Source organism: Rhinolophus sinicus, linkage group LG17 (assembly GCF_036562045.2).
Source record: "Rhinolophus sinicus isolate RSC01 linkage group LG17, ASM3656204v1, whole genome shotgun sequence".
NCBI lineage: Eukaryota > Metazoa > Chordata > Mammalia > Chiroptera > Rhinolophidae > Rhinolophus > Rhinolophus sinicus.
The window spans coordinates 17,604,052-17,629,107 of NC_133766.1; the positions used below are offsets into that span (position 1 = coordinate 17,604,052).

Genomic DNA, 25,056 nt, shown 5'->3' on the forward strand with positions numbered 1-25,056 from the left:
CAACTATGAATTTCTTTGCTTAAGACCCCTTGGGCATTTGGCTGAATGCTTTCTGCTCTTTCATTTTAAGGGACATCCCCAACTTTGTCTCGCTTGGCTTCACTTAATATCTACGTTCATGATACCTTTCTGAGCAGTTGTCTTTCCTAGGTCCGGTTTTAACTCCTCTCATTGCCCACATTGCCGTGGGTTTGGTTGGTGGCCTGGGACTGTGATCTGGAGACTCTTCCTCTTTTCTCTATTCTCCTCCCCCAGTTTCTTCACACCCTCATTCATCTGTAGATACCCAAAGCTGATATACCATCTCTCTAGTTTCACCTCACTAATTACTATTGCCTTCTATCTTTGCTCTTGACTTCTAGGCTATAAAGATACTAAAGGCATTCTTGTCTTTTAAAAACATACCCTCCCAGATAACAAACAGCAGTTCTCCCTCATCCCCACAGCCCAGCCCAGCCGTCCATCCCACGTACTGTCAGTTCCTTTTACCTCCTGGCTTCCTGTGGTTTATAAGGTAATATGCAGGATTCTGGTGCTCTAGTAGCTTGGCCCAAGCCTGCTTCTTCAGCCGTGTCCTTTGCTTCTCCTTTCCTTTATTCTTCCTGTCACAGTGCAGGATGTCCTTTCTATCGAGAGCCAGTCCCTTTGTTTGGATTCCATTCCTTCTTGCTTGCTCAGGAACCTTCCTCCATTGTTAATCTCCTCCTTATATTGCTTTCATAAAAACTCGCACATTTCCAATTACTCTTAAAAAATCGGTGGGTCTGGTAACCTGGGTCCACGTTCCCAGATGCCAGCAAGAGACTGGAGGTGATTAGTCACTGCTCTTTGAGGTGGGGCACGCACTCTATTTTAACACAGTTCAGCTGCTCCCTACTGTCACGTAGGAAACCCACTTCCCTCACTTCTGTCACCTGCCTGGTAACACAAAAGGAATTTTGTACTTCCTGGCCTAAATTCTAGTATCCGGTTTTCTAAAGTACCTCTGTTATCTGGGCTTGTATTTAGAGTTTTAACCTTATTTCTCATTCTTTCCAGGACTGTCTGTTCCAGAAGGTCTCTATCCAGGCCACGTGCCCCCATGTCTTTGGTCTCCTAGCTCACAATGATTTCTTCTTTCCCTACCTCTGTGATACATATTTTCATGTGTAATGCATTATACTCCAATTTGTCTTTAATCCTAACAAGTGAGCAAACTTGATGGCGGGAATCATATTACATCAGTTGAAAAGTTTAGGTTTTCTATGGAAGAAAATGTACCTTTTAAAAAACTGAAATCATAAGGCCCAGCGAGATGCTGACATAGTAATAGGCACGTTAGAGCTGAAAATGGCGAATAACCGCCGATGCACAGTTCAGTCTCAGGCTTACTCCAGGGCATACGTCTGCATACACTGCAAAGTGGTCACCCCCAAAGTCTGGTTACCATCCATTGCCATATGGTTGACCCCTTCACCCTCTGTTCTCTGTATCTACAAGTTAGCTTTTGTTTTATTTTGTGCGTTTTTGTTTTTTGTTTTTAAATACCAGTTAATTACTGGTTATTACCGTTGCCTTTCCTGCTCTTAATTCATGCTTTGCAGTCAGGTGATTTTGATTTTATTGGTATTTGGAATTGGAAACTATTTCTGAAGCTTGTTAGCAGGTGGCTAGAGTGGGAGCAAGAAGACTCGTTAGGAGGTCACTGGACGCGCAAGAAAGAGTTGTTGGCTGCCTGGACGAGAGTGGCAGTAATGAAGGAGAGACACGGGATGCAGGCTGAGCGTCGGAGGGCCAGTCCACGGGAGTTAAAAATGGAGTGAAAGTGGAGAACTAAGGAAAGGGAGCAATCAGAGGTAGTCTTAGGTTTTGTCTGGAGTTGACCGGGTGAATGACCGTGCCCTTTGTTGGATGGAGAAGACTAGGGTAAAGAGCTGGTTCTGTATTGAGCATGTTAAATTTAAGATGCCTGCATCCTGGGCCCAAAGACAGCGTTGACTTCTTTCTTCGCTACTCCGTGCTTCTTTAAACTTGGTTATTATTCAACTGTCATGCAAAAACCACTTGATTCTTTGGCCATACACTTGTGTTCCCTTCCTTATTGCACTTGTCCACCAACCTTTTTTGTTCAGGACTTTGGGACTTGGCTTGTCCACCCCATTTCTTGGCAGAATCATGGGCAACTTCAAGGGCTGTGTGAGCAACTCATCCAAGTTCATGCCTGCCAAGTTCTCTGACCTGCAGCGTGCCAGCAGTGACAGCATGATACGGGGCTTTTGAATCCCAGTTCCCCTACTTCCTAACTACAATGTAACTTGGAAAATACTGCTTACCCTTTTGTGTCTCATTTCCTCAATTGTAAATTGGGGGTAATGGTAGCTGCACATTTGGGATTTTGTGAAGATTAAATAAGAAAATAATGTAAATTATTTTCTGTTATTAATTACAAATACCTGGCACATAGTAAGCAGTCTATAAATGTTATCTATTAAGATTATTAGTATTTAATTATGTATCTATTTAATAATATATGCTGTTATTATTTTTTCAGTTAAGCAACCCCTTCAAAAGCTATACCTTAAGCCTTGCCTCCTCAATTTTTTTTTTTAATTTTTTTTAATTAAATTTATTGGGGTGACAATTGTTAGTAAAATTACATAGATTTCAGGTGTACAATTCTGTATTACATCATCTATAAATCCCATTGTGTGTTCATCACCCAGAGTCAGTTCTCCTTCCATCACCATATATTCGATCCCCCTTACCCTCATCTCCCACCCCCCAGCCCCCGCCTCCCTTACCCTCTGGCAACCACTAAACTATTGTCTGTGTCTATGAGTTTCTGTTTCTCATTTGTTTGTCTTGTTCTTTTGTTGTTTTTTGGTTTATATACCACATATCAGTGAAATCACATGGTTCTCTGCTTTTTCTGTCTGACTTGTTTCGCTCAGCATTACTCTCTCAAGATCCATCCATGTTGTCACAAATGTTCCTATATCATCTTTTCTTACTGCCGAATAGTATTCCATTGTGTGTATGTACCACAACTTCTTTATCAATTCATTTATCGAAGGACATTTTGGTTGTTTCCATGTCTTGGCCACCGTAAACAAAGCTGCAATGAACATTGGCGCACACGTGTCTTCATCTCTAAATGTTTTCAGATTTTTTGGGTGGATACCCAGGAGAGGGATTGCTGGGTCATATGGCAATTCTATTCGTAATTTTTTGAGGAACCTCCACACTGCCTTCCATAACGGCTGCACCAGTCTGCATTCCCACCAACAGTGTATGAGGGTTCCTTTTTCTCCACAGCCTCTCCAACATTTGTTATTATTTGTCTTGTTGATAATAGCCATTCTGACTGGGGTGAGGTGATATTTGCCTCCTCAATTTTAACCTTTAAATTTTAAGTGCCAAAAAAGGGGTAATGACCACAATTTCCTATGATGTTCAATATACTTGCTTAAAAAAAATAAAACTCATCAGTGCTTCAATTCCAGTGGTTCTTATTTACAAGTATACATCAGATTTACCCAGGGGGTTGTTTTTCAAAATTTCTGGGCCCTTCTTCTGGGAGTTTGAATAAGATGTGTAAGGGTGGAGATGAGGGATAACATCAAATAGCTCTATTACAATAGTCCTCCTTCCGTCTTCTCTCAGTTAACCCCCTTACTTGGTTCCTTTCCTCACCAGTTTCCCCTCCATTAATTAGTACCTTAAGCTACTTTCTCATGGCAGCCTTAATTAATGTTTCCATTCTCTTTTTATCTTGCCCCTTCGGCTCTGCTAACACCTAACTTTGGATAAATCCATCCAGTCTGCCTCCAATGTGGGCTACTGAAAGCCACAGTTCTTAAGCTATGTGAGATTGTTTCTTGTGCTTTTTTGCTCTTTAATCTTAACTATTCACATTAGAACACCTAACCTTACATGACACAGTAGGCATATGACTCTTCTGGTTAATAGTGATTTCAAAAGTGACTTCAGTTCTCACATAATCCAATTACCCAGGATCTCTGTGATTCTATCAGTTCTCTCATTCATTTTCACAATATGTTTGGAGTAGTATTAATGATATTATTAAAGTTTCATAAATGAGAAAACCGAGGCACAATGATAAAATAGTTCATGGCACATGCTGGCAGGCATTATTTTTTTTTGAACTTTGAATCATAGATTATGATAATCATGTATTAAGCAACCTTTAAGTCCATATTAATTGTTCTGTGGGTCAGTATATGGCTTTAACATCACTGCTTTTAAGGAAGTTATGATGGGTTATTGTTGTTTTTATTTTCTTTTTGAGATGTAAACTATCCTGATCATCAGTTTTAGTCTGTGTCTTTTGGAGGAGGTTTATTGATATGTTAGAGAGAGAGAGAGAGAGAGAGAGAGAGAGAGAGAGAGAGAGAGATTGAGAGGATAATCTTTGGCTTTGGTTTTTAACAAGAATTTGAAAAGTTCAATTGCAACTAGAGAAGTTTTCTTCCAGTTTTTATTCAGTTCTCCTTCATTCTGTTTGGAAATAGTGGACCTGACCCAATTATTTTTTGAGAATTCATAGAACAGTGTGTGAAAATATTTTAGTTCTAATCAAGTTCATTGTAATAACTGGCAGGCATCTATAGCGTCTGTTCTTTAACATGTGAATAATTCTTTGCTTAAGATATTGACTCCATTATTATACTTACCGGTTTTGGGATAACTATGATCGGAAAAATATAGCTGCTTCACATATAAAATAAATGCTTTTTCTCTACAAGCATTTTTTATCTTGATTTTGTTAGTCATGTAACTTTCTAACAGTGATATTTGAAGTATATAATGGTATGGTAAAAGTATGGTAAAAGAAGAATACCATAGATGTTGGAAATTAAATTTATTGTTGAATAAAACTTAGATTATTACAAAATTCAATGTAACGTGATTGCTATATCAGGGTAATTTCTTAATAAAAAGCTGATCTGGCTACCTTCACTTGTTTGATTTAGTATGCCATGTGAGTCTTAGTAAATTGACATTTAGTTTGAAAATAAAATTTGGCTAAGTTATAGCGGAGAGATAAACTATGTATTGGATTAACTCTTAATGATTATACCGTGAAAGTCTTATAGCAATTAACATTGAGAACCATTTATAGTACATAATATTAGATGTCTATTAAAATGTTCTAGACGGTTAAAGTACAGTACTGTCATTCTTTTCCTATATTTGGTAAGAAAAAAAACTATAATTTGTGGAGGAGTAAAATGGAAAAGAAAGAAAGAATGAGCAGAGTTGAGTGGGTGGGGCATATCAGTTTCAGAGAGCTGCTATAACAAAGTACCACAAACTGGGCAGCTTAAAACAACAGAAATGTATTATCTCACAGTTTTGGAGTTGAGAAGTCTGAAATCAGGGTGTTGGCAGGGCCATGATTTTTCTGAATGTTCTAGAGGAGGATCCTTCCTTGTCTATTGCTTGCTTCGGTTGTTGTCCGCAATCCTTGGCTTGTAGACACATCTCTGCAATCTCTGCCTCCATCATCACGTGGCATTCTCTCTGTGTGTCTCTGTGTCCAGATTTCCCTCTTCTTCTAAGGACATCAGTCACATTGGATTTAGGTTTAGGGCCCACCCTAATCCAATATGACTTCCTCTTAGCTTGATTACATTTGCAAAGACTGTTCCGAATCAGGTCACATTCACAGATGCTGGATGGATGTAAATTTTGGGGGGACACTATTCAGTCCAGTAATACAGGGGGGCTCTAAATTCAATTTGTATTTTGAGATTTAAACCAATACACTTACTAAAGCAAACAGGTAGATACATTTTATGTAAGAAACTTATTTTTACTTATAGCTATATTCATATATACGCTTTGCCTAGGTATCTACTGTTTTCCATTCATGTAGCTCAGATTGCACTGAAGGAATATTTGGTTATGAAACAGCTGTTTATGTAGTTGTGGAACCAGGAGACTTTCCACATGACCTCTTAATAGCCCAATGTTTATAGAACCAAACTAGACTTTTCTTGAGCAGAGCATTTTAACTGCTATTAGAATAATACTTTTGTTCTTACTTATTTTATATCCACAATACCTAACAGTGCCTGATGCTGATTTATTTAGTGAAGGATGAATTAATAAAAGAGTGGTGTATGTGCGTGTCTCTCCATTGAGAGGTTGTCAATAGAGACATGATATGGGGAGTTTTCATTTCGTGAATGTATTTTCTTCAGTCTTTTTTAAATACCCAACTGGTGGCACCCTTCACACACTGTTCTACACTTTGTTTTTATTACTTACAGTATATCATTCCATATTACTGTACAGATGCTATGATTACGTGATATTCCATTGCATAGATATAATTTATTTAACTAGTCTTTCCTTTTTGTTTTTAATTTTGATAAATACACGTAACATTACACTTACTGTCATAACCATTTTTATATGTACAGTTCAGTATTGTTAAGTATATTCACATTATCATGTAACCAATCTCCAGAACTTTTTCATCTTGCAAAACCATGACTCTGTACTAGTTAAACAACTTCCCATTTTCCCCTCCTGGCAACCACCTTTATTTCTATGAATTTGAGCTAGCCTCCCTTTTTAGTTTACATCTTTGCTCTTACAAACAATGCTGCAATAAATAGCCTTGCATATGTGTCATTTTGTGCATGAGTAAGTATGTCTGTAAGGTGAATTCTTAGAAGTGGAATTGCTGGGTGAGAAAATTTTCACATTTCTTACTTTTGATATATATTGCCAGATTGACTTCCAAAACTATTGTACCAATTTATACTCTTCCCAGCAATGCGATATAGCAGCTGTTTAAATATACTTCAGTAAAGTTAGCTTGTCAGCCAGACTGAATTGGGAACTTGGGAAAGGAAAGGGCACTGTGAAGGGAATTTGGTGCTGTTGCATTTTTCAAGAAGGTGGGATCGCCCAGTGTTCTACCTGTATTCTACCTCGGTTTCTTAAGGATTATCCACCATGTGGCACTCCAGTATATTGGGTTGACGTGAAGGGTGATTGGGGATGAAGGGAGGCTGGGAGAGGTGAAGCAGGTGGGCTCCAAGTCTCCCGGTCCCTATTTCATCCAGAACTATTACGTACAAGCCCCTCAACTTCTTTCCCTATAGCAGTGAGTGAGATGAGTGAATGTTAATGTATAATCAGCCTCTGTGATTCATGTCAGACATCTGAGGAACCCTAGAAGCTTCTTTGTAGAATCCTGATGTTTGAAACTGATGCTCAATTTTATTTTTTTCTGTGAAGTAAATTTACTATAAAATGAGGCATAACCTCGTGGAAATACCGCTATTTTCCCTAGAGTGTATATACATATAGGTTTTGATGCAATGTTCATCTGGAGATTTTAAATAAATGTAATACCTTTATTAGTTTTCTTATTTTAAAATGAAAATACTTAATATATTTTTGTAATGTTGCGTATCTTATTGTAAAGTAGAATTTGAAGGGCTCTGGGAACCACCTCCCAATGACGATTGGGATTAATAGTTTGGAATTCATTCCCCCAGACTTTCTTCAGTGTATTAAATAACATAAATTTTATTTCTTCCTTAAAAAGATGGAGTCATGCTATATATACTGTTTTATTATTTGCTTTTTTTACTTGATAAAGTCCTTTTTGGGTTAGTGTATAGAGATACCCTCAGTTCTTTAAATGGATTTATATCATAATCCTTTTATGATAATTCTGTTATATCATAATTTTCTTATCCATTGCCCTGTTGGTGAACCCTTAAGTTACATTAAACATCCTCTAAGCATTTATCTTTGCCTATTTGAACTAATCTTTCTGTCAGATAAATTTGAACAAGTAGAACTTCTAGATCAAATAAATGACCATTTTATATTTTAATGGATATTTTTGGACTCTGCATAATGTTGTATCGATGTCCTGATTTTTATAAGAAATAAAATTCGTTTTAAACTTTCAGAAGTTTTAATTAGATGATGTGTCATCGTTGATGTATACCAGTTTTTCTAATATAAGTTTTCTAGTAATATCTTTCTTTAAAATGACGGCTCGTTTATTCTTACAGTGATGGAATGGGGGGACGATGTTAAAGCAATTTCAAACGATGAAGCCGTGATGTTGGTCAATCATCAGGCGACGGGAGATGTGTGTACGCTGATGATGTGCCTCCAGGACAAAGGACTGGTAAGCCATGCGGCAGAAGCAGAAGACCGTAGAAAGGGGACGGGAACAATCAATTCAAGTAACTTACTATGATTTGGAACATAGACTTTAATATGTATACTTTTCCTGAAAATTTAGAAAATTTTAAAAAGAAAGATGTGCATAATTCTAAGTCACTCCAGGAGGGGAATTTAGAGACTTAAAAAAAATAACTATGATAATGTGAATTATATCTGTATAAAGCTGTTTAAAAAAAAAAAAGAGAGCATTTTCTGAATCTGTTGGGAGCTTACTTCTGGGCATGTCCTCAGTTTGGCTCAAGTAAACTCTTAATAAAATTGTATATAAGTTTGGGTAAAAATGAATGAATGAATGAATACATAAATAACTGGAATGAAAGCAAAGCTAATATGGTTTGAATTGGGGGCTGTCTATCTTGAAGTAAAGTGGTGGATTGCCAGGTTGAGAAATACAGACACAAAAAATAGTGTTGCTTAATTTAGAAGAGTAACATTTGTCAGTGAATTCAAGGATCTCGGGGATCTTTAGCCAAAGGAAAATAAGGTAAATATTGTTTTGGATTTTATTTACAAAGCATATTGAGAGGAAAGATATTAGGCTCATTTTATTCAGTGTTGCTAAGGCTGTGTCTGACCTGTTGATTTACGTCACTTATATTGATAAATAAAATATACCTATAAACTGGGTGGGTTTCAAATAAATTATCTTATTTTAAAGGAATCATTACTTTGGAAGTTAAGGGGTTCTATTCATAGAAAACTAAATAAATAGAGAGTATATAAAATGAATGGAGCTAATATTATTTGCCTTAATAGTAAAGAAGCAAATCAGTCGATGTTTGTTGAGTGCTTCCTATTCATGGTCAGCGGCTGTAAGTGTAGAACAACATCCTATAGGACACTGTCCTACTCTTAAAGGAGCTACAGTCCAGTGGTCGGTGCAGGGAGGGTATAGCAAACAATGCTTAATTGCAAAATGGGAACTATTCGGTGGCAGATGAGCTCCCCATCTACTTGATCGATATAGAAAACTTTGTGGCGGGAAGAAGACATAAACTTGTCCTTGAAGAAGTGAATTTAGTTAAGGCAGAGTGATGAAACAAGGGCCTTCTTCCTTCATGAGACAATCTTAGCCAGGACACCAAGGCAGGAATAAGCCTGGTGTGTTTAGGTCCTAGAGATTGTGTAGGTCAGGGGTCAGAAAATGAGGTGCGAGTCACGGAAGATGTTTGATTATTTTGGAATCTGTTTTTCATGTTTATCTGAAACGCAGAGGCATAATCATGCTGAAATGTGGCATATATTGTCCTTTCTTATATTCAGTCTTGAATTGTTAAAAGATTATCACTGTGTAGATATGTTTGTACTTAATAGTAATGTTAATTGCCTGTCCTCAATTCATGATGTTAAAATTTTGTAAAAACTAGTTTATTTGGCTTTGTATGAAGAGAATCCCCAATTAACAAACACTTTTACTGATATGATAGTTACACTTATAGTGATTATTCTGAGGTCCTACAGTGTCCTTAATTGGTTTTTGAATCTCAAAGAATGATTAAAATGGTCAGAATAAATATGCCTGACATTATTACTCTAACTCCAGTTTGGCATTACATGATAACTGTATTAACCAGAGTCTTAGTTAATCTAAAAATTGCTAATCATGTGGACAAAAGAAAGTTTGGTTTGTTTGTTAGCTTTTGTAAAAAGATTTCAGTTAGTTTGTCTACATTTTATTTTTCTGTCCAGAATAATTTTTTGTTTTGTTTTCAGATTAGTTATACTAAACATTTTTTATGATCTGATATTGCCGAACAATTTGAAATCTTTTTTTTTTTTTAATTGGGGAACAGTGTGTTTTTCCAGGACCCATCAGCTCCAAGTCAAGTCGTTGTCCTTCAGTCTAGTTGTGGAGGGCACAGCTCACTGGCCCATGTGGGAATCAAAACGGCAACCCTGTTGTTAAGAGCTCGTGCTCTAACCAACTGAGCCATCCGGCGGCCCCCAATTTGAAATCTTGAAGAAATTTTTATCATTTTTCATAAAGAAGTAATTGAGAGATACAAAGCTGGAAGTATAGTTTTTACCTCTTGCCTAATAAGTTAAGGCAGTATTAATTTATATTTATAAGTATGAACATTTACTTGATTTATTGTGTACTCCATGAAGTACTACGACATTCCAAGAAAGTGCTCTCAAAATGTAAGAGTTGGCTAGACTATAGTCAGGTTTCTTTTATCCAACATTTAATTATTTCTTGTTTTTAAATATTTTAGGTTGTTGCTCAAATGATGTGGTTGATGGATCATATTTTTAAGTACACAAACTTTGGAATTGTTTCTCTAATTCATGGAGATTTCTTTATAAGACAGGTAAGTAATGAGCATATTTCTTCACAGTGACAGCCTGATCATACTTATTCTTTATTGTAAAAAGAGGTGTAACAAAACCAATTATAATAGAGCCAGTTCTAGTATGTCAGGGAGCTCTTCCTCTGACTTTTTGTTCCTTAAATCATTTATTTCAATCTGAACTTGAATATGCAAGCATTATAAGCATTAAAATGCCGATAATATAAATACTCTAATCTCTAATGAGAACAATAGGTGCTTTCCTCATAGGGTTGGTATGGGGGTTAAATGAAGTAACACATGTGAAGCACTCAGAACAGTGCCTGCGACCTTCATCCTCATTTTTATTGTGATTACCACTGTTGTCATCTGTATTGTCACCGTTATCTACAAGTCACTGTTATACTCGGTATATAGATTAGCAGTAGGGAGATTATTAGGAAACAAACAAGTTTACGAGTAGTGAGATTACTAAATTCATAGAGGAAATATTTTGAGAATTCATAGTAGGAAAAGTGAGGACATGGGATTTCTGTGAAGCCAGAAAAACTTTAGAGCAGGAGATGATATTTGGTATAAATCTAAAGAATGAGTATGGGTTTGCTAGAAGGTGGAATGGGTCCCAAGCATTAGGAACAATTTAGTGTAGGAAAAAGTCTCATGCGCTCTTACCAAGTCAACACTACATTATACCGTGTTTCCCCGAAAATAAGACCTAGCCGGACCATCAGCTCTAATGCGTCTTTTGGAGCAAAAATTAATATAAGACCCGGTATTACTATATTATATTATATTATGTTATGTTATATATTATATTATATTATATTATATTATATTATATTATATTATATTATATTATATTATATTATATTATATTATATTATATTATATTATATTATATTATATTATATTATATTAATTATATTATATTATAGTAAAATAAGATCGGGTCTTATATTAATTTTTGCTCCAAAAGACACATTACAGCTGATGGTCCAGCTAGGTCTTATTTTTGGGGAAACACGGTAGGGTTTCCCTGATACAATATTAGTATCACACACTTTATTTTCTCAAAAATGGATTATTGAAATATGATATGCTAGCATTTTTATGTATGGTAATGCCACACTTAATTGGTGTTTATATATTTAGCAACTTCAACCTGGATTGTATAGAACCTTGCACATAAGTACTTAATGAATAACTGGTGAATCTAATTAAGCCTCTCCTAACAACCGCAAATTCAGAAATTAGCTGGAAGTGTGTACAAAAATTCTAAGCTCTATGAAAGTAGGTGTCACAAAACACATACACTTTACTCCAAACAGCTTTATGTACAGAACATATTTTTATTTTTCACATGCTGTACAATTATCTGGTTTCTTCTGGAAACACCCCTGGTTCTTCTGATCAGAGAGATGAATAGACGCTTTCACTGGAACCTCAGGAAGAAGTAGCAACAGGGATTAGCCAGCCACAAGGTTGAGGCAAAATAAACAGTGATCAGAACAAAGAAACTAGCCTAACATCTCAGAGTATCGCTGGAGGGGAAGACAGCAGAACCAACAATCAAAGCTTAGCAGTCTAGGGGAATCACGAGGGAAAACTAGCTGAGCCTTTTGCATCATGGGAGTCTAAGGAAATTATTGAATTTATAGTATAGTATAACAGTTGACCCTAATATGATTCCCAGCTATCAAGAAGAGGCTAAATTATGGATGTACTTTGACGGGATGAAAGTAGAAAATAATGTACTGTAAAATATTTTTCTTCATATTACAATGTAAAGATTTGTATACTTAAAGATTTTATTTCAAAATATCAGAGAGATTTGCAAATTCATTTCTAAAGAGCAACATTTTCCCCCTGATAGATGGTAATAAAAATCTATAACATGGAGGGAGGGAAGAGAAAAAAGTATTAATGGTAAAGAAAACCTCTTGAAACTGCTGCTAGACAATTTTGACAAGATATTTCCAAGAATGTTAAAAATATTTTACATATAGACTTGGGAACTTAAATACATAACAATCATAATTCAATTCAGTAAACTAGCTAAGAAAACACCTTACTTGTTTTGCATGTGGAATAATTTAAAGACTGAAAGCATACAAATTATTTTGGAGAGCTTCTGTAATTTGTTGGCTGGAAAATTATTAGCAAATTGATCATACAGGAAGAAAGAACCTTTGTGATATTTAGTTGTGGGTTTGGGGCATTCCTACAGATTTTTCAGGATTCCTGCTTTCAGTCTCCAAGTCACCCTCTTTCCTCTCTTTCTTTCACAACTAAGATCTAATGCATCAGTGTCCTGTTAGCCTCACTTGGCAGGTTTTTCCCTGAATATATTCACTTCTCATCAATACACCATAGTTGAACCTCATTAAACTCCTTTGTCTGGACAACTGCAATAGTCTCCTAATTTATTCTGTAGTTTTTATGTTATTGGAGCCAGCAGATTTTTTTTTAAATGTAAATAAGATCAAGACACTCCCTGGTTCAAAACTATCCAGTGACTTCCTACCCCAAACCACTTACCAAGTGCAAGACCCATCCTACGTATCTGTTGTCTGCCTCTCTCCGAATTTCCTCTCTTGCTCTGTCTTCCTCATTCATTACACTTCAGCCGTGCTGGCCTTGGTACAGTTCTTTGAACATGTCACACTTGTTCCCAGCTCAGGGAGCTTTCTCCTTTTTGTTCTCGTCACCTGGAATACTCTGCCTCTCATCTTCCCGTGGCTTTTCCCCTCACACTGTCAGCTCTGTTCAAATTTCACTTCCTTTGAACTCTTGACCCTCTCTATCCTCTTCCTCTTTTTTTCCTAAGACGTATCACCAACTGAATTTACATTCTGTATTTACTATCTTCCCCACTCCAGTAAGCTCCATGAGGGTCTCTTCTCTCTCTCTCCTGTGTAGGACAGTGCCTGGCAAGTAGTAGGCACTCAGTAAACAGTCACTGAATTGATGAATGAATGAACTTTCAGGGGCAATTAGAGCAATTTTTTTCCTTTAGGAAGAAGAGTTTATTTATATAAGTGCTAATACCTTTTTACCACTTTGGTCAAGATAGGCAGTAAGTGGGGGGAAATCATTATCCTAGTCTATGATTGAGTTTTACTTTACAAGTTGTTATTTCTATTTAATTTTATGGCATTTTCATTTCAAACGTAAGTATATTTATGTGTGTGTCTGCCTTCTAGGGAAAACTTCATCGTGACCAACAGCTTCTTCTTCTCAAGAGGCACCTAGAAAATAATTACAGGAACAGAGATCGAAAATGGATTGTTTTATTTCCAGAAGGGGGCTTCCTCAGGAAGAGGCGAGAAACAAGTCAGGCATTTGCCAAGAAAAATAACTTACCATTTCTTACACATGTCACTCTGCCAAGGATTGGAGCAACAAAAGTTATTTTGAGTGCACTTGTAGCACGACAGGAAAATGGAAGTCCAGCAGGAGGAGATGCTAAAGAATTAGGTATGATGGTTTTCACATGTTTTCCTTTGTTGGAATTAAAGGATTTTCTGGGGTTCTAGAAGATAGCATTGTTGTCCTTTTCTATATTATAATAGAAATAACACTGAGGGAGGTGAAAATATAGTTTTTAAATGTTTTTATTTATAAAAGTAGTCCATGCTTACAACAGTTTTTTCAAATAATACAGAAATGCGTAAAGATGAAGGTGTCTTTCCCCTACCTTAGCTGTCCTTACTTCTAGCCATTCCCACCGCTGTAGTAAACATTCCTGTAAATATCTTTGCGTATTTGTGCAAGTATTTCTGTGGGGTACATTCCTAGAAGTGGAATCGCTAGATTAAAAGATATAGGGAGAGAAGTGACTAATTTGTAAAACTAATCATAGATAATGCAAATTAGAATAGTAATTTATCATTTATCAGATTTAGAAAGTTTTTTGTTTGTAATACAGAGAATGAATGCAGTTAGGCAGTATTTATTAAGAGCTTGAAAATATTTAAAAATGACTCATTTATTCCACTGCAACTAATACTTATCAAAAGGAAAGAATCTGAAATACTGGCGAAGAAGTTTATCACAGCATTACTTATAATAGCAAACGATTGGAAATAACCAGAAAGGAGACTGGTTAAGAAATTATCAAATATCCGTACAACAGAATACAGCTCAATCATTACCAATGATGTTTATAGGGCATCTTTATTGGCTTAGAAAAATGCTTATGCTCTATGTTAATGATGTGGGAGGAACATACAACTGTGGTGAAAACATTTGAGCTCAAATATAGAAACAATAAGGCAGTAGGAAATGAGTGAAAGGTAAGATACCAAAATGTGAGTAGTGATTGCTTCGCTGAGTTGTAACATTATGGATGATTTTTTCTCATTTCTTAATGCTTTTCTGGATTTTTAAAAATAATGAGTATGTATTACTTTTATGGCCAGGAAGAAGTAAAACACACTCAAAGATGCAACTATATATCTTGGAGACAGCCTCGTGACAGCCTTGTGAAGGTTTGCAGGCTATATTTGTGCCAACAGCATAAAGGCTGTTATGAACAAGTTTATCTAAGACACTATGAAAGTTTGGTGATAGAAACTGAAAGAAACTCACTTAGGGGTAAAAAAAAAAAAGAAAGAAACTCACTTGGTCTGTGTCCTTAGTAGCATTTTGCTATTTTAAAAAATATTCTTTAGATAAAGTAAAAATAGAAATAATAGGTCCTCAGAAATATGTCTTTATAAATGACAATAAGGACAGGACCAAACATAGAAATAATGCCTGGGAGACTACAGAGTTTTCCTTTCATTTGTTTTTTTTTCTAAGCAGCTAGACAGTCAGTTCTCTTAATCTTTCATCATGTATTACAAAGACAAATGGAAAGAGTTTTTTAATAGAAAAGGAAAGTTCAGAATAGCTTCACTGCTAAAGAGACTCTGTGGCAATGTCAGCCAAGCCAAAGCTTGAAGGGAAGGTCTTCCAAATAGGATTCGTTGCACTAATTAAGACTGCTGTTTTTAAATTGTTTTATCCAGTCAATCCCCTGTGATGTTCTAGATCTCAAAGGCAGGGACAGTTATCATGCTAGTTACACAATGGTGAAGAAAAATGGTTTTTTCCTTGGGAGCAAGATAATTTCTATTTATAACCAAAGCAAAGTAGTTTATTATTTATCGTACCTTAGTTAAAAATTTTATTCCAGCTGTTAAGGGAAAATCATAAGAAATTCTAGAAAGTTGTATACCTGAAAATTAGTTTTACTTGTATTTTACCATTTTTCCCCTATGTTTCGGTATTTTGTATTTTATTTTCTTTACTGTTCATATTCATTATTTAGTGTTCTATTCCATAGAAACACAAACCATGCCTTTGTGTCTTTTAATAGGTGGTCCATGCACATACCAAAACTAAGTTGGATCTGATTAAAAGGATTAGTTTTTTTTCTTTGTTGTATGATTTAATAGATATAAAACTGAACTCTGATTTTTTCCCCATGATTTTATTATAAAATTTTTCAAACAAATGGAAAAGTTGTAAGAATTTTACAGTTAATATCCATAAGTTGGTTCAGACAACAAAGATGGCGCAGTAGTTAAATGCTGTGTTTACCTTCTCTGACAACCACATCAAAATTACAACTATTAATAATCTATGAAGCAACCATTATTGAGAATCGCCTAAAATCAAGCTGAACTGAAGCCTTTCAACTAAGGATGCACAGAAGAAGCCACCTCCACAGACTGGTGGGAGGGGCAGAGACACGGTCAGGCTGGTCCCACAGCTGCGTGTGACCATTGAAGATCGAGAGGGATATTTGGGCTGTGGGGATCCCTCCCCATCCCCTAGAAGGGAAAGAGATCCCAGCCCCACTCCAGCCTAGGGTTCCAGTGCCCAGGAGAGAAGTCACATAATTTTTGGTTGTGAAACCCAGCGGAGATTGTGACTGAGTGAGACTGAGTGCGGCTGCACTCACAGGGGCTCCTCTTAAAGGGACCATGTGTGCGGACTTACCCACCAGTGGAATCACTCGCTCTGAGCTCCAGCACTGAGGCAGCAGCTGGAAAGGCGGCAGGGACATATGATGGGGAACTGAGTTGTCTGACTTGGGACGGGGGCTAGAGAGGCGGATTTCCCCTGAATGGAGGAGTTGGTAGAAGCCATTGTTTCTTTGCTGAGCCCTCTCCCTTCCCTGCGTGCAGATGCAGGTGGCCGCCATATCTTGAGTATCCACTCCTTGGCAATTTGAGACCCGGCCCCGCCCAACTTTCTGGCACACCCAGGCCGCTTCCTGCGGCGTTTTCGTGTAGACCACCTGCTTTGGCTCAAGCTGCACATATTTCTAGGGTCTCTCAAAGATTTGCGGAACCCAGACAAGCATCATCTGGCTAAAGCATGTCCTGTACCTCTGGCTGAGCAGCCCTAAGCACAGCACTAGCTGCACCCAGCCTTGGTTCATGGCTTGGCCTTCAAGGTGCTTCCATGCACAACATGGATGGCAGCCATCTGCGGACTTCTTTGTAGCTTCTGCCAGCAGCCCCAGGTGGCGCACGGGCTGTAGTTTAACTTGACCTACAGCAGATCCACTCCAAGGTTGTCCTGGGTCTGGTACTCCCAGTGGCCAGCTTCAAAACGAGCTGGAGCATTACCCAGCCACGTTCAAGTACAACATACCCAGGGGGCGGATCAGGAAGACACCAGCGTCCTGCTGAGGCAGATCCTGCCTCGTAGGATCAGCCCCTGCACAGCAACTTCTCCACTGTAGTCAAGGCCAGTCCTCACAACCAGTGAGCCCCTCCAATTGAGTGCAGTTATCAACCAAGGCTCAACTACAAGAGGAGAACACACACAACCCATACAAGGGACACACCTGGAGCACGTGGCTCAGGTGACCAGAAAGACTGCACCACTGAACCCCGCAGCACACCTAGTACATAAGGCCACTCTACTAAGACTGGAAGATGTAGCAGCCCTACCTAATACACAGCAACAAACACATGGAGGCAGCCAAAATGGAGAGGCAAAGAAACATGTCCCAAATAACAGAACAAAGTTCCAGAAAAAGAACTGAATGAAACAGAGATAAGCAATCTATCAGACACAGAGTTCCAAACATTGGTTATAAGAATGCTCAGTGATCTCAGGGAGAACTTCAGTAGAGAGGAAGCATAAAAATGGAGATGGGAACCATGAAAAAGAAGCAATCAGAAATAAAAGATATAATAATGGAAATGAAGAATATATTACAGGGAATCAGCAGTAGATTAGATGAAGCAGAGGATCCAGCCAGTGATGTAGAAGATAAGGTAGCAGAAAACACCCAACCAGAGCAGCAAAAAGAACAAAGAATCCAACAAATTGAGGAAATAATGACAGAAAACTTCCCTAACCTGGTGAAGGAAATAGACATACAAGCCCAGGAAGCACAGAGAGTCCCAAACAAGATGAACCTAAAGAGGCCCACACCAAGACATAATTAAAATGCCAAAGGTTAAAGACAAAGAGATTATCTAAAAAGCAGCAAGAGAAGAGCAGTTAGTTACCTATAGGGGAGCCCCCCATAAAACTGGCAGCTGATTTCTTAACAGGAACTTTGCAGGCAAGAAGGGAGTGGCAGGAAATATTCCAAGTGATGAAAAGCAATGACATACAACAAAGATTATTCTACCCAGTAAAGGTATCATTTAGAATTGAAGGACAGATAAGGAGTTTCCCTGACAGGAAAAAGCTGAAGGCGTTCACCACCACCAAACCAGTATTACAAGGAATCTTAGAGAGACTTCTTTAAGATGTGAGGGGGTTAAGGACGGGTGAAAGGGGAAGGGATTAAGAAGTACAAATTGGTTGTTACATGGCAGTTATGGGAATGTAGGGTACAGCATAAGGAATATAGCAGCAATGTAATAATTAGGTATGGTTCCAGATAGGTACCAAATCTATCAGGGTGATGGATGGGATTGGGGTGGGGGGCAGGGTGAAAAGGTGAAGGTATTAAGAAATACAAATTGGTACTTAATACAGTATGGGGAATATAATAAACAGTGTTGTAAAGATCATGTAAGGTGCCAGATGGGCACTAGACTTATCAGGGGGATCACTTTATAGACTGTGTCCAATGCGCTATACACCTGAAGCTGAAGTAGAATAATACTGAATGTCAACTGTAACTAAATACATGGGTACATATAGTCACAGGTTGTGGAGCACAACATAGGGAAGATACTCGATGGTATTGTAACAGCTGTATAAGACGTCAGAGAGGTAGTAGCTTGGGGGAGGGGAGTTATCACTTTATGAGGGGTTTAAATGTCTATTACGTTGCTTTGTATACCTGAAACTAATAATATCCATGAGCTGACCAACTAAATTCTATAATTAACATTTTACTATATTTGCTTTGTCATATCTCCATCCTTCTGTCCATCCATTAGTCCATCTTGCCTTTTATTTTTTAATGCATCTCGACCTAAGTTGCAGACATCAGTATACATTTCAGCATGTACATCACTGGGAGCTTGTCAAAATGAGTTTTGTTACATAAACTCTGTTCTTTTAGCAATATGTTATTTAAAATTTTTTTTTTCCACATTTCTTTTATAGGTATTATTTTCCCTTCAGGATGTTGGCTAAATTTTTAAAGAATTTAAGGCCAGTTCATAATTATTTGACATACACAAGTAAAATATCATTGATTCCTAATGCACATTTGGACTTATGTTTGAAAATAAGTTTTATTTTTTAGGGATCTCTTAAATAACTCAAACAAAGCACAGACCATTACATGTTGAAGTCTGGCTATCAGCATTCTCTGGAGGATTCCCCTCTCAATTCTTCCTCAACTTTGTACTCCATGCTGGCAATAAAAACAGCATGCAAAGCACCAAAGTTAACAGAACTTCCTCATTCCCTCTCACAACAATAGTTATCTGCTGTACCTACCAAGGGCAGACAAGTTTACTCCTTTATTTCTATGTAACTCTTGCTAAAATGGGAGGAATTTTTCTGTTTTGTTTTAAAGAAGAGCAACAAATGACAATCATGTGCATTAATACAATGCTTAATTTTATTGCCTTATTCCAATATTTATTAATGTCTCCCAGGTATCACAAACCTTGGTATTCATATTATATTGAGTTCTATTTAGTGGATGTTTTTGTGTGGTTTTGATGTCTGTTTTTCATTTTTGTGATGTGATACTTCAGCTCTGACCTTTTTTCATAAGCCAGTTTTTGTGTGATAAAATATAAATTAGATCTTGATGGTGCATAATTGTATTGAATACTTGAATGATGCATGTCTAATAAATAACAATGCTGTTATTTGTTAATTTGTTAGAGACTCGTCTGTTTTATAATATAATAGGAAGTGCTTAATTTCATCCTAAGTGCATCATATAGAACAGTTAACATCAAAATTCATCCTGTTTTCTTAAAGCAAAAAAGTATGTCAGTATGCTTTATAATCCTCAAGTAATCTATACTATGTTACTTATAAATAATATAAAAATTGATTCAATTTTAAGTCGTTTTTTTCTTTGTTCTCAGATAGCAAATCGAAAGGCCTCCAGTGGATAATAGATACAACCATAGCTTACCCCAAAGCTGAACCCATAGATATTCAAACCTGGATCCTTGGATATAGAAAACCAAGAGTCACACATGTACATTACAGGTAAGAATTCTACTTTAGGACTAAGAATATCTCCAACATGAAGTACTGTCTCAGGACACTGTGAATGTTTTAATATTAAATGTTTAATTGATAGTGAGTGTAATGGACTAAATATTGTTATGCTGAATTTTTTTTTTTTTTTTTTTTTAAGATTTTATTGGGGAAGGGGAACAGGACTTTATTGGGGAACAGTGTGAACTTTCAGGACTTTTCTCCAAGTCAAGTTGTTGTCCTTTTCAATCTTAGTTGTGGAGGGTTCTGTTCAGCTTCAAGTTGTTGTTCTTTTCAGTCTTAGTTGTGGAGGGTGCAGCTCAGCTCCAGGTCCAGTTGCCGTTGCTAGTTTCAGGGGGCATAGCCCACCATCCCTTGTGGGAGTCGAACCGGCAACCTTGTGGTTGAGAGGACATACTCCAACCAACTGAGCCATCTGGGAGCTCAGCGGCAGCTCAGCTCAAGGTGCCATGTTCAATTTTAGTTGCAGGGGGCGCTGCCCACCATCCCTTGCGGGACTCGAGGAATTGAACTGGCAACCTTGTGGTTGAGAGCCCGCGCTCCAACCAACAACTGAGCCATCCGGGAGGCAGCTCAGCTCAAGGTGCCGTGTTCAATCTTAGTTGCAGGGGGCAGAGCCCACCATCCCTTGCGGGACTCGAGGAATTGAACTGGCAACCTTGTGGTTGGGAGCCCACTGGCCCATGTGGGAATCGAACCGGCAGCCTTCAGAGTTAGGAGCACAGAGCTCTAACCGCCTGAGCCACCGGGCCGGCCTGTTATGCTGAATTTTTAACATGAAAATATCATTTGAAGTAGTATTTTCACTGAGTGATAAAAGTCTCTAAAAATGACATTCTAGAGGCACTGTGATTACTTAATTGTCGGAAACTCTTGAGTAAAAGTGATTAACTTACTTAAAGGGCAAACATCAAGGATAAATATATATTCATTTTTTATTGAGTAGGTTTGTATGAATGGAAATAGAATTTTTTAAAGCATTAAGTCATGTAAGATTTTCTAAATGATTAAACTGACAATTTCGCTATGACTTACACATTAAATTTTTAACATTTTAATGTGCTTGTCATTTGTATAAACAACAGCAGTAACATTGAATATTCTGTGCTAGCTTTTTGAGATTTTTTAAAGAGTTTTATGTAAATATATATAGGTATTATATGAGGTGTGATCAAACAGTACAGTTAATGTTTAAATTTAAAAAATTATTACAGTAAAAGACACATTGCCATTAATTCCCCTCAAAATATTCCCCCTCACTTCAGACATACTTATCCCATCGTTCTTGCCACAGTCTGAAGCAGTTCTGGAAAGTCCTCTTTCATGAGTGTCTTTAGTTGCGCTGTCATGGCTGCCTCAATATCCTGAAGCATTTTGACTTTGGGGAAGAGCCAGAAGTTGCACGGTGCCAGATCTGGTGAGTAAGGTGGATGAGGACACACTGTAATGTTTTTATTTGACAGAAATTGCCATGTACCAGAAATGATGTAGAGCATTGTCATGATGGAGGATGATTTATGGCACACTTTAAAACACACCTTCTCTCAGGTGTGGCTCACACTCCACTGACTGCACTGAACAAGTTGAAATTTGTCACACACTGTTACCAAGGTTCAACACGCTGCTCCCGTATTGAAGATCCTTGCCTTTCCGTTGGATGGCACTCGGCAGCAGCAGTCACTATATTTTTTTATCACAAAGGCTCTGTGTCACACATCACTTCTGGTACGGCAATTTCTGTCAAATAAAAACATTTTGGTGTGTCTTCATCCTCCTCACTCACTGGATCTGGCACTGTGCACCTTCTGGCTCTTCCCCCAAAGTCAAAATAACCATGAAAGGTAACCGTTTTGAATCGATTCAGGACATGGAGGCAGCCACAACAGCACAACTAAAGACAGTCATGAAAGAGGACTTCCCAAACTGCTTCAGAAAGTGGCAAGAACGATGGGATAAGTGTGATCGAAGCGAGGGGGAAGTATTTTGAGGGGGGTTAATGGCAATGTATCTTATACTGTAATAATTTTTTTAAAAATTTAAGCATTCACCATATTTTTGTTATCACACCTCATATCAAAGTATTATTATGATAAATAAGGCCTGGATCTCTTTTTAAGCCATTTATCTTCATTTCCTGGTCAAAGATCTCAACCAACAGCAACTAAATTATAAAGTGACCTTAGTCCCAAGGAGGATCACAATTGCCAACAAAGCCCTCAATTCAAGAGGAAAAGTACTCAAACTACAGACCCTTTGATAATAGATCATTAGCATGTTTTCATCTATGTAAACCATCAGAGTTTTAAATATAAGTACAGAGTTGGAGTAATTTGAAACTTAAATTTTAAAACTTAAAATTAAATATTACAGTTTGGGTTTTTGATATGTGAGGAATGACTATAAAATTATAGTTGATTCTACCATGTGACTTACATTGCTGTATTATAAAGTTCATGTATAACATAAGAAAATAATTCCTGATGACTATTCTGACTCCATTCCACATATGTTTTCCATTTTACTGAAATTATTGAGCACTTACTATGTACAAAGCAGTGTGCTAGGCCCTGGAAGAATTTCTCCAGGAATAGTTTTATTTTCATACATATGAAACATCTAGCTTTCAGTTTTTTAATTATACTCTATAAATGAAGCTGAATTCTAATGCCCAGGAATACGTGGCTATTGGATATATGTTTTGGACATATGTAGATTGTATCTGCGTTGGCTATATGTCGATCTTCCTAGCAAACAAAAAGAAATGAGACAAGGAAGAAAACATTAAATTATATAGGCAATCTATTATACTTGACCTTGCTTTTTTAACCAATAGAAGAAATTTTAGTTTATAGTTATTCAATAAAAAAATGAATGGAATAATAGGGATCTTAGAAATTGAAAAAGAATGTTCATTTTTAGCAAAATTATTTTAACAGGAACAAATGCAAGGCTCTTAAATTCACTTGAAGCAGAGATTCTTAAATCTGGGTCTCATAGATGGACCTGAAAAAAAGTTTTAGCTCGATCTCTATACAAACTTTTGTGTATGTCTGCAATTTTCTATAGAGAAGAGTCATAGCTTTCACTCTACTCTCAAAATAGCCTAAAGATTTTTTAAAAAGATAAAAGAGGAATGGTTAGTTTGATACCAAAAAATAACTTCTATTATAATAATAAAATAGAAGCGTCTCAGAAATATATTTTTAATAGAATCTTTATCAGAGATAGAAATAACAAAGAAAATTCTAATGTGTTAGATTAGCAGAGATTAAATTATGATTTAGAATCATACCCCAACTATTTAATACAATGTACAAATTATGCTCAATTATTTATTTACACACACACCCCCTAGGGATCTTGGAACATGTTGAGGAGACACACTGTTCTTTTTTTCGTAGTAATTTAATGGAGATCATTCTCTAACCAATGTTAGGAAAAGGGAAGGACCTGTTCTCAGATGGGCAAGGGGGGGCAAATGAAAGGGCCAAGAGAAAACAGAAATGTCTTGGTGTCAGGATAGTTCTGAGTATTTGTAAGAAGCCTGTGAGAAAGGATGTGGGCCACGTCCTTAGCATCTCCCAGGATAAGACTCTGTCAGCCATAGATTGACTGGGTCTCCTCACATATTGTTGGAGGCCAGCAGGACACCCTGGGCCACCGAGAAAAAGAGATTGTTTTTAGCTGGTTTGTTTTTTCACTTTCTCAATTCCAAAATAATCTGTTTATTGCTTATCCTGGATTTTTACTGGCAGGAATAACACCATTAAAATAAAAATAAATTTAAACAAAATGGTACCCCTTATCCTTTTTTTTTTTTCTTTGCTATTCTCAGAAAGATTGGTTTTTGTTCAGACTCTTCAATTGTTTGGTTATATTTTTAAAATTTTAAACAAGGATGAACTGTTTTTAATTACAATAAGAGATTTAAAATACAACATTAGAAATCATATATACACAAACATGAATAATATAAATGATTGGTTAGATCTTTATCTCCTTTAATGTGGGAGGTTGGCAAGAAAAACTGAATAGTATTAACTGCCTAAAGTGGGGAATGGGTACCCAGAAGGGTAAGAAAAGGTGATCTGGAAACTATAAGAAAAATAGTAGTTTGCTTAATGTTGGCTTACTTGTCTTCACCTATAGGCAGATTTTAAAAACTACTCATGAATGTTTTTTCCTGCAGTTAAGCATAATTTATCCAGAACATTACAACTAACCCATATGATGCAAGCCAATTTTGCTTCACATGATGTAGAAAGTATTTGCTTTCTTCTTAACCCCAGGTGACCTTTTAAAAAAATAATAAAGCAGTCCTCATTCTTAGAGAATTTAGCTGGAGTGATGACTTAGTCACTCTGCGTAGCTGGGCAGGTTAGTACTCTTGCTGGATTTTTCTGTATAATCTAGAGGAGCATACACATGAGTCAACAAGGCATTAGTTCGTTCTGCTCAGCATTCATTAGATCCCACTTCGAGTATTGCATATATTATAATTTCTCTATTTTAAAAGAAATAATACAGTTAGTAGAAGGTTATGAAAAGAGCTAATACAAACCCTAGAATACTTGTACCAATTAAAAGGCAGCCATGTTAGATCGAAGCAAAGCAAATTTGAGGTGGTAGTAATTTAATGAAACATAATTTTAAGAAAAACTCCAAGTTGAAATTACAAACATGTTAAGAAGTTTAACAATTCATAAGTATTAAATTTGCGATAAGTTTCTGTATATATGAAGTAACTTTGATCACATTTTAGGTAAATTTAGGTAAATTTCATGGAGGGCAGTAACTGTGATGCATCTTGGTGCCGGCTGAGAGCCACGGAATGTGCCCTCAATGGCTCGGGCACTCTGTTATTATGCTGTAGTGTTCCTAGCCA

The 25,056-nt window shown here is 37.0% G+C and overlaps 1 protein-coding gene across 5 annotated transcripts in view; it reads left to right on the forward strand.

Moving 5' to 3' along the window:
* LPGAT1 (lysophosphatidylglycerol acyltransferase 1) overlaps positions 1-25,056 on the forward strand; it is a 99,946-nt gene that overhangs the window by 51,819 nt on the left and 23,071 nt on the right. For all 5 annotated transcript variants that reach the window (XM_074322430.1, XM_074322427.1, XM_074322426.1 and 2 more), the window contains 4 exons: positions 8,046-8,164; positions 10,440-10,535; positions 13,718-13,991; positions 20,033-20,159. In XM_074322430.1, the coding sequence (XP_074178531.1) occupies positions 8,046-8,164; positions 10,440-10,535; positions 13,718-13,991; positions 20,033-20,159 (616 nt within the window). The remainder of the gene's footprint in view (positions 1-8,045; positions 8,165-10,439; positions 10,536-13,717; positions 13,992-20,032; positions 20,160-25,056) is intronic.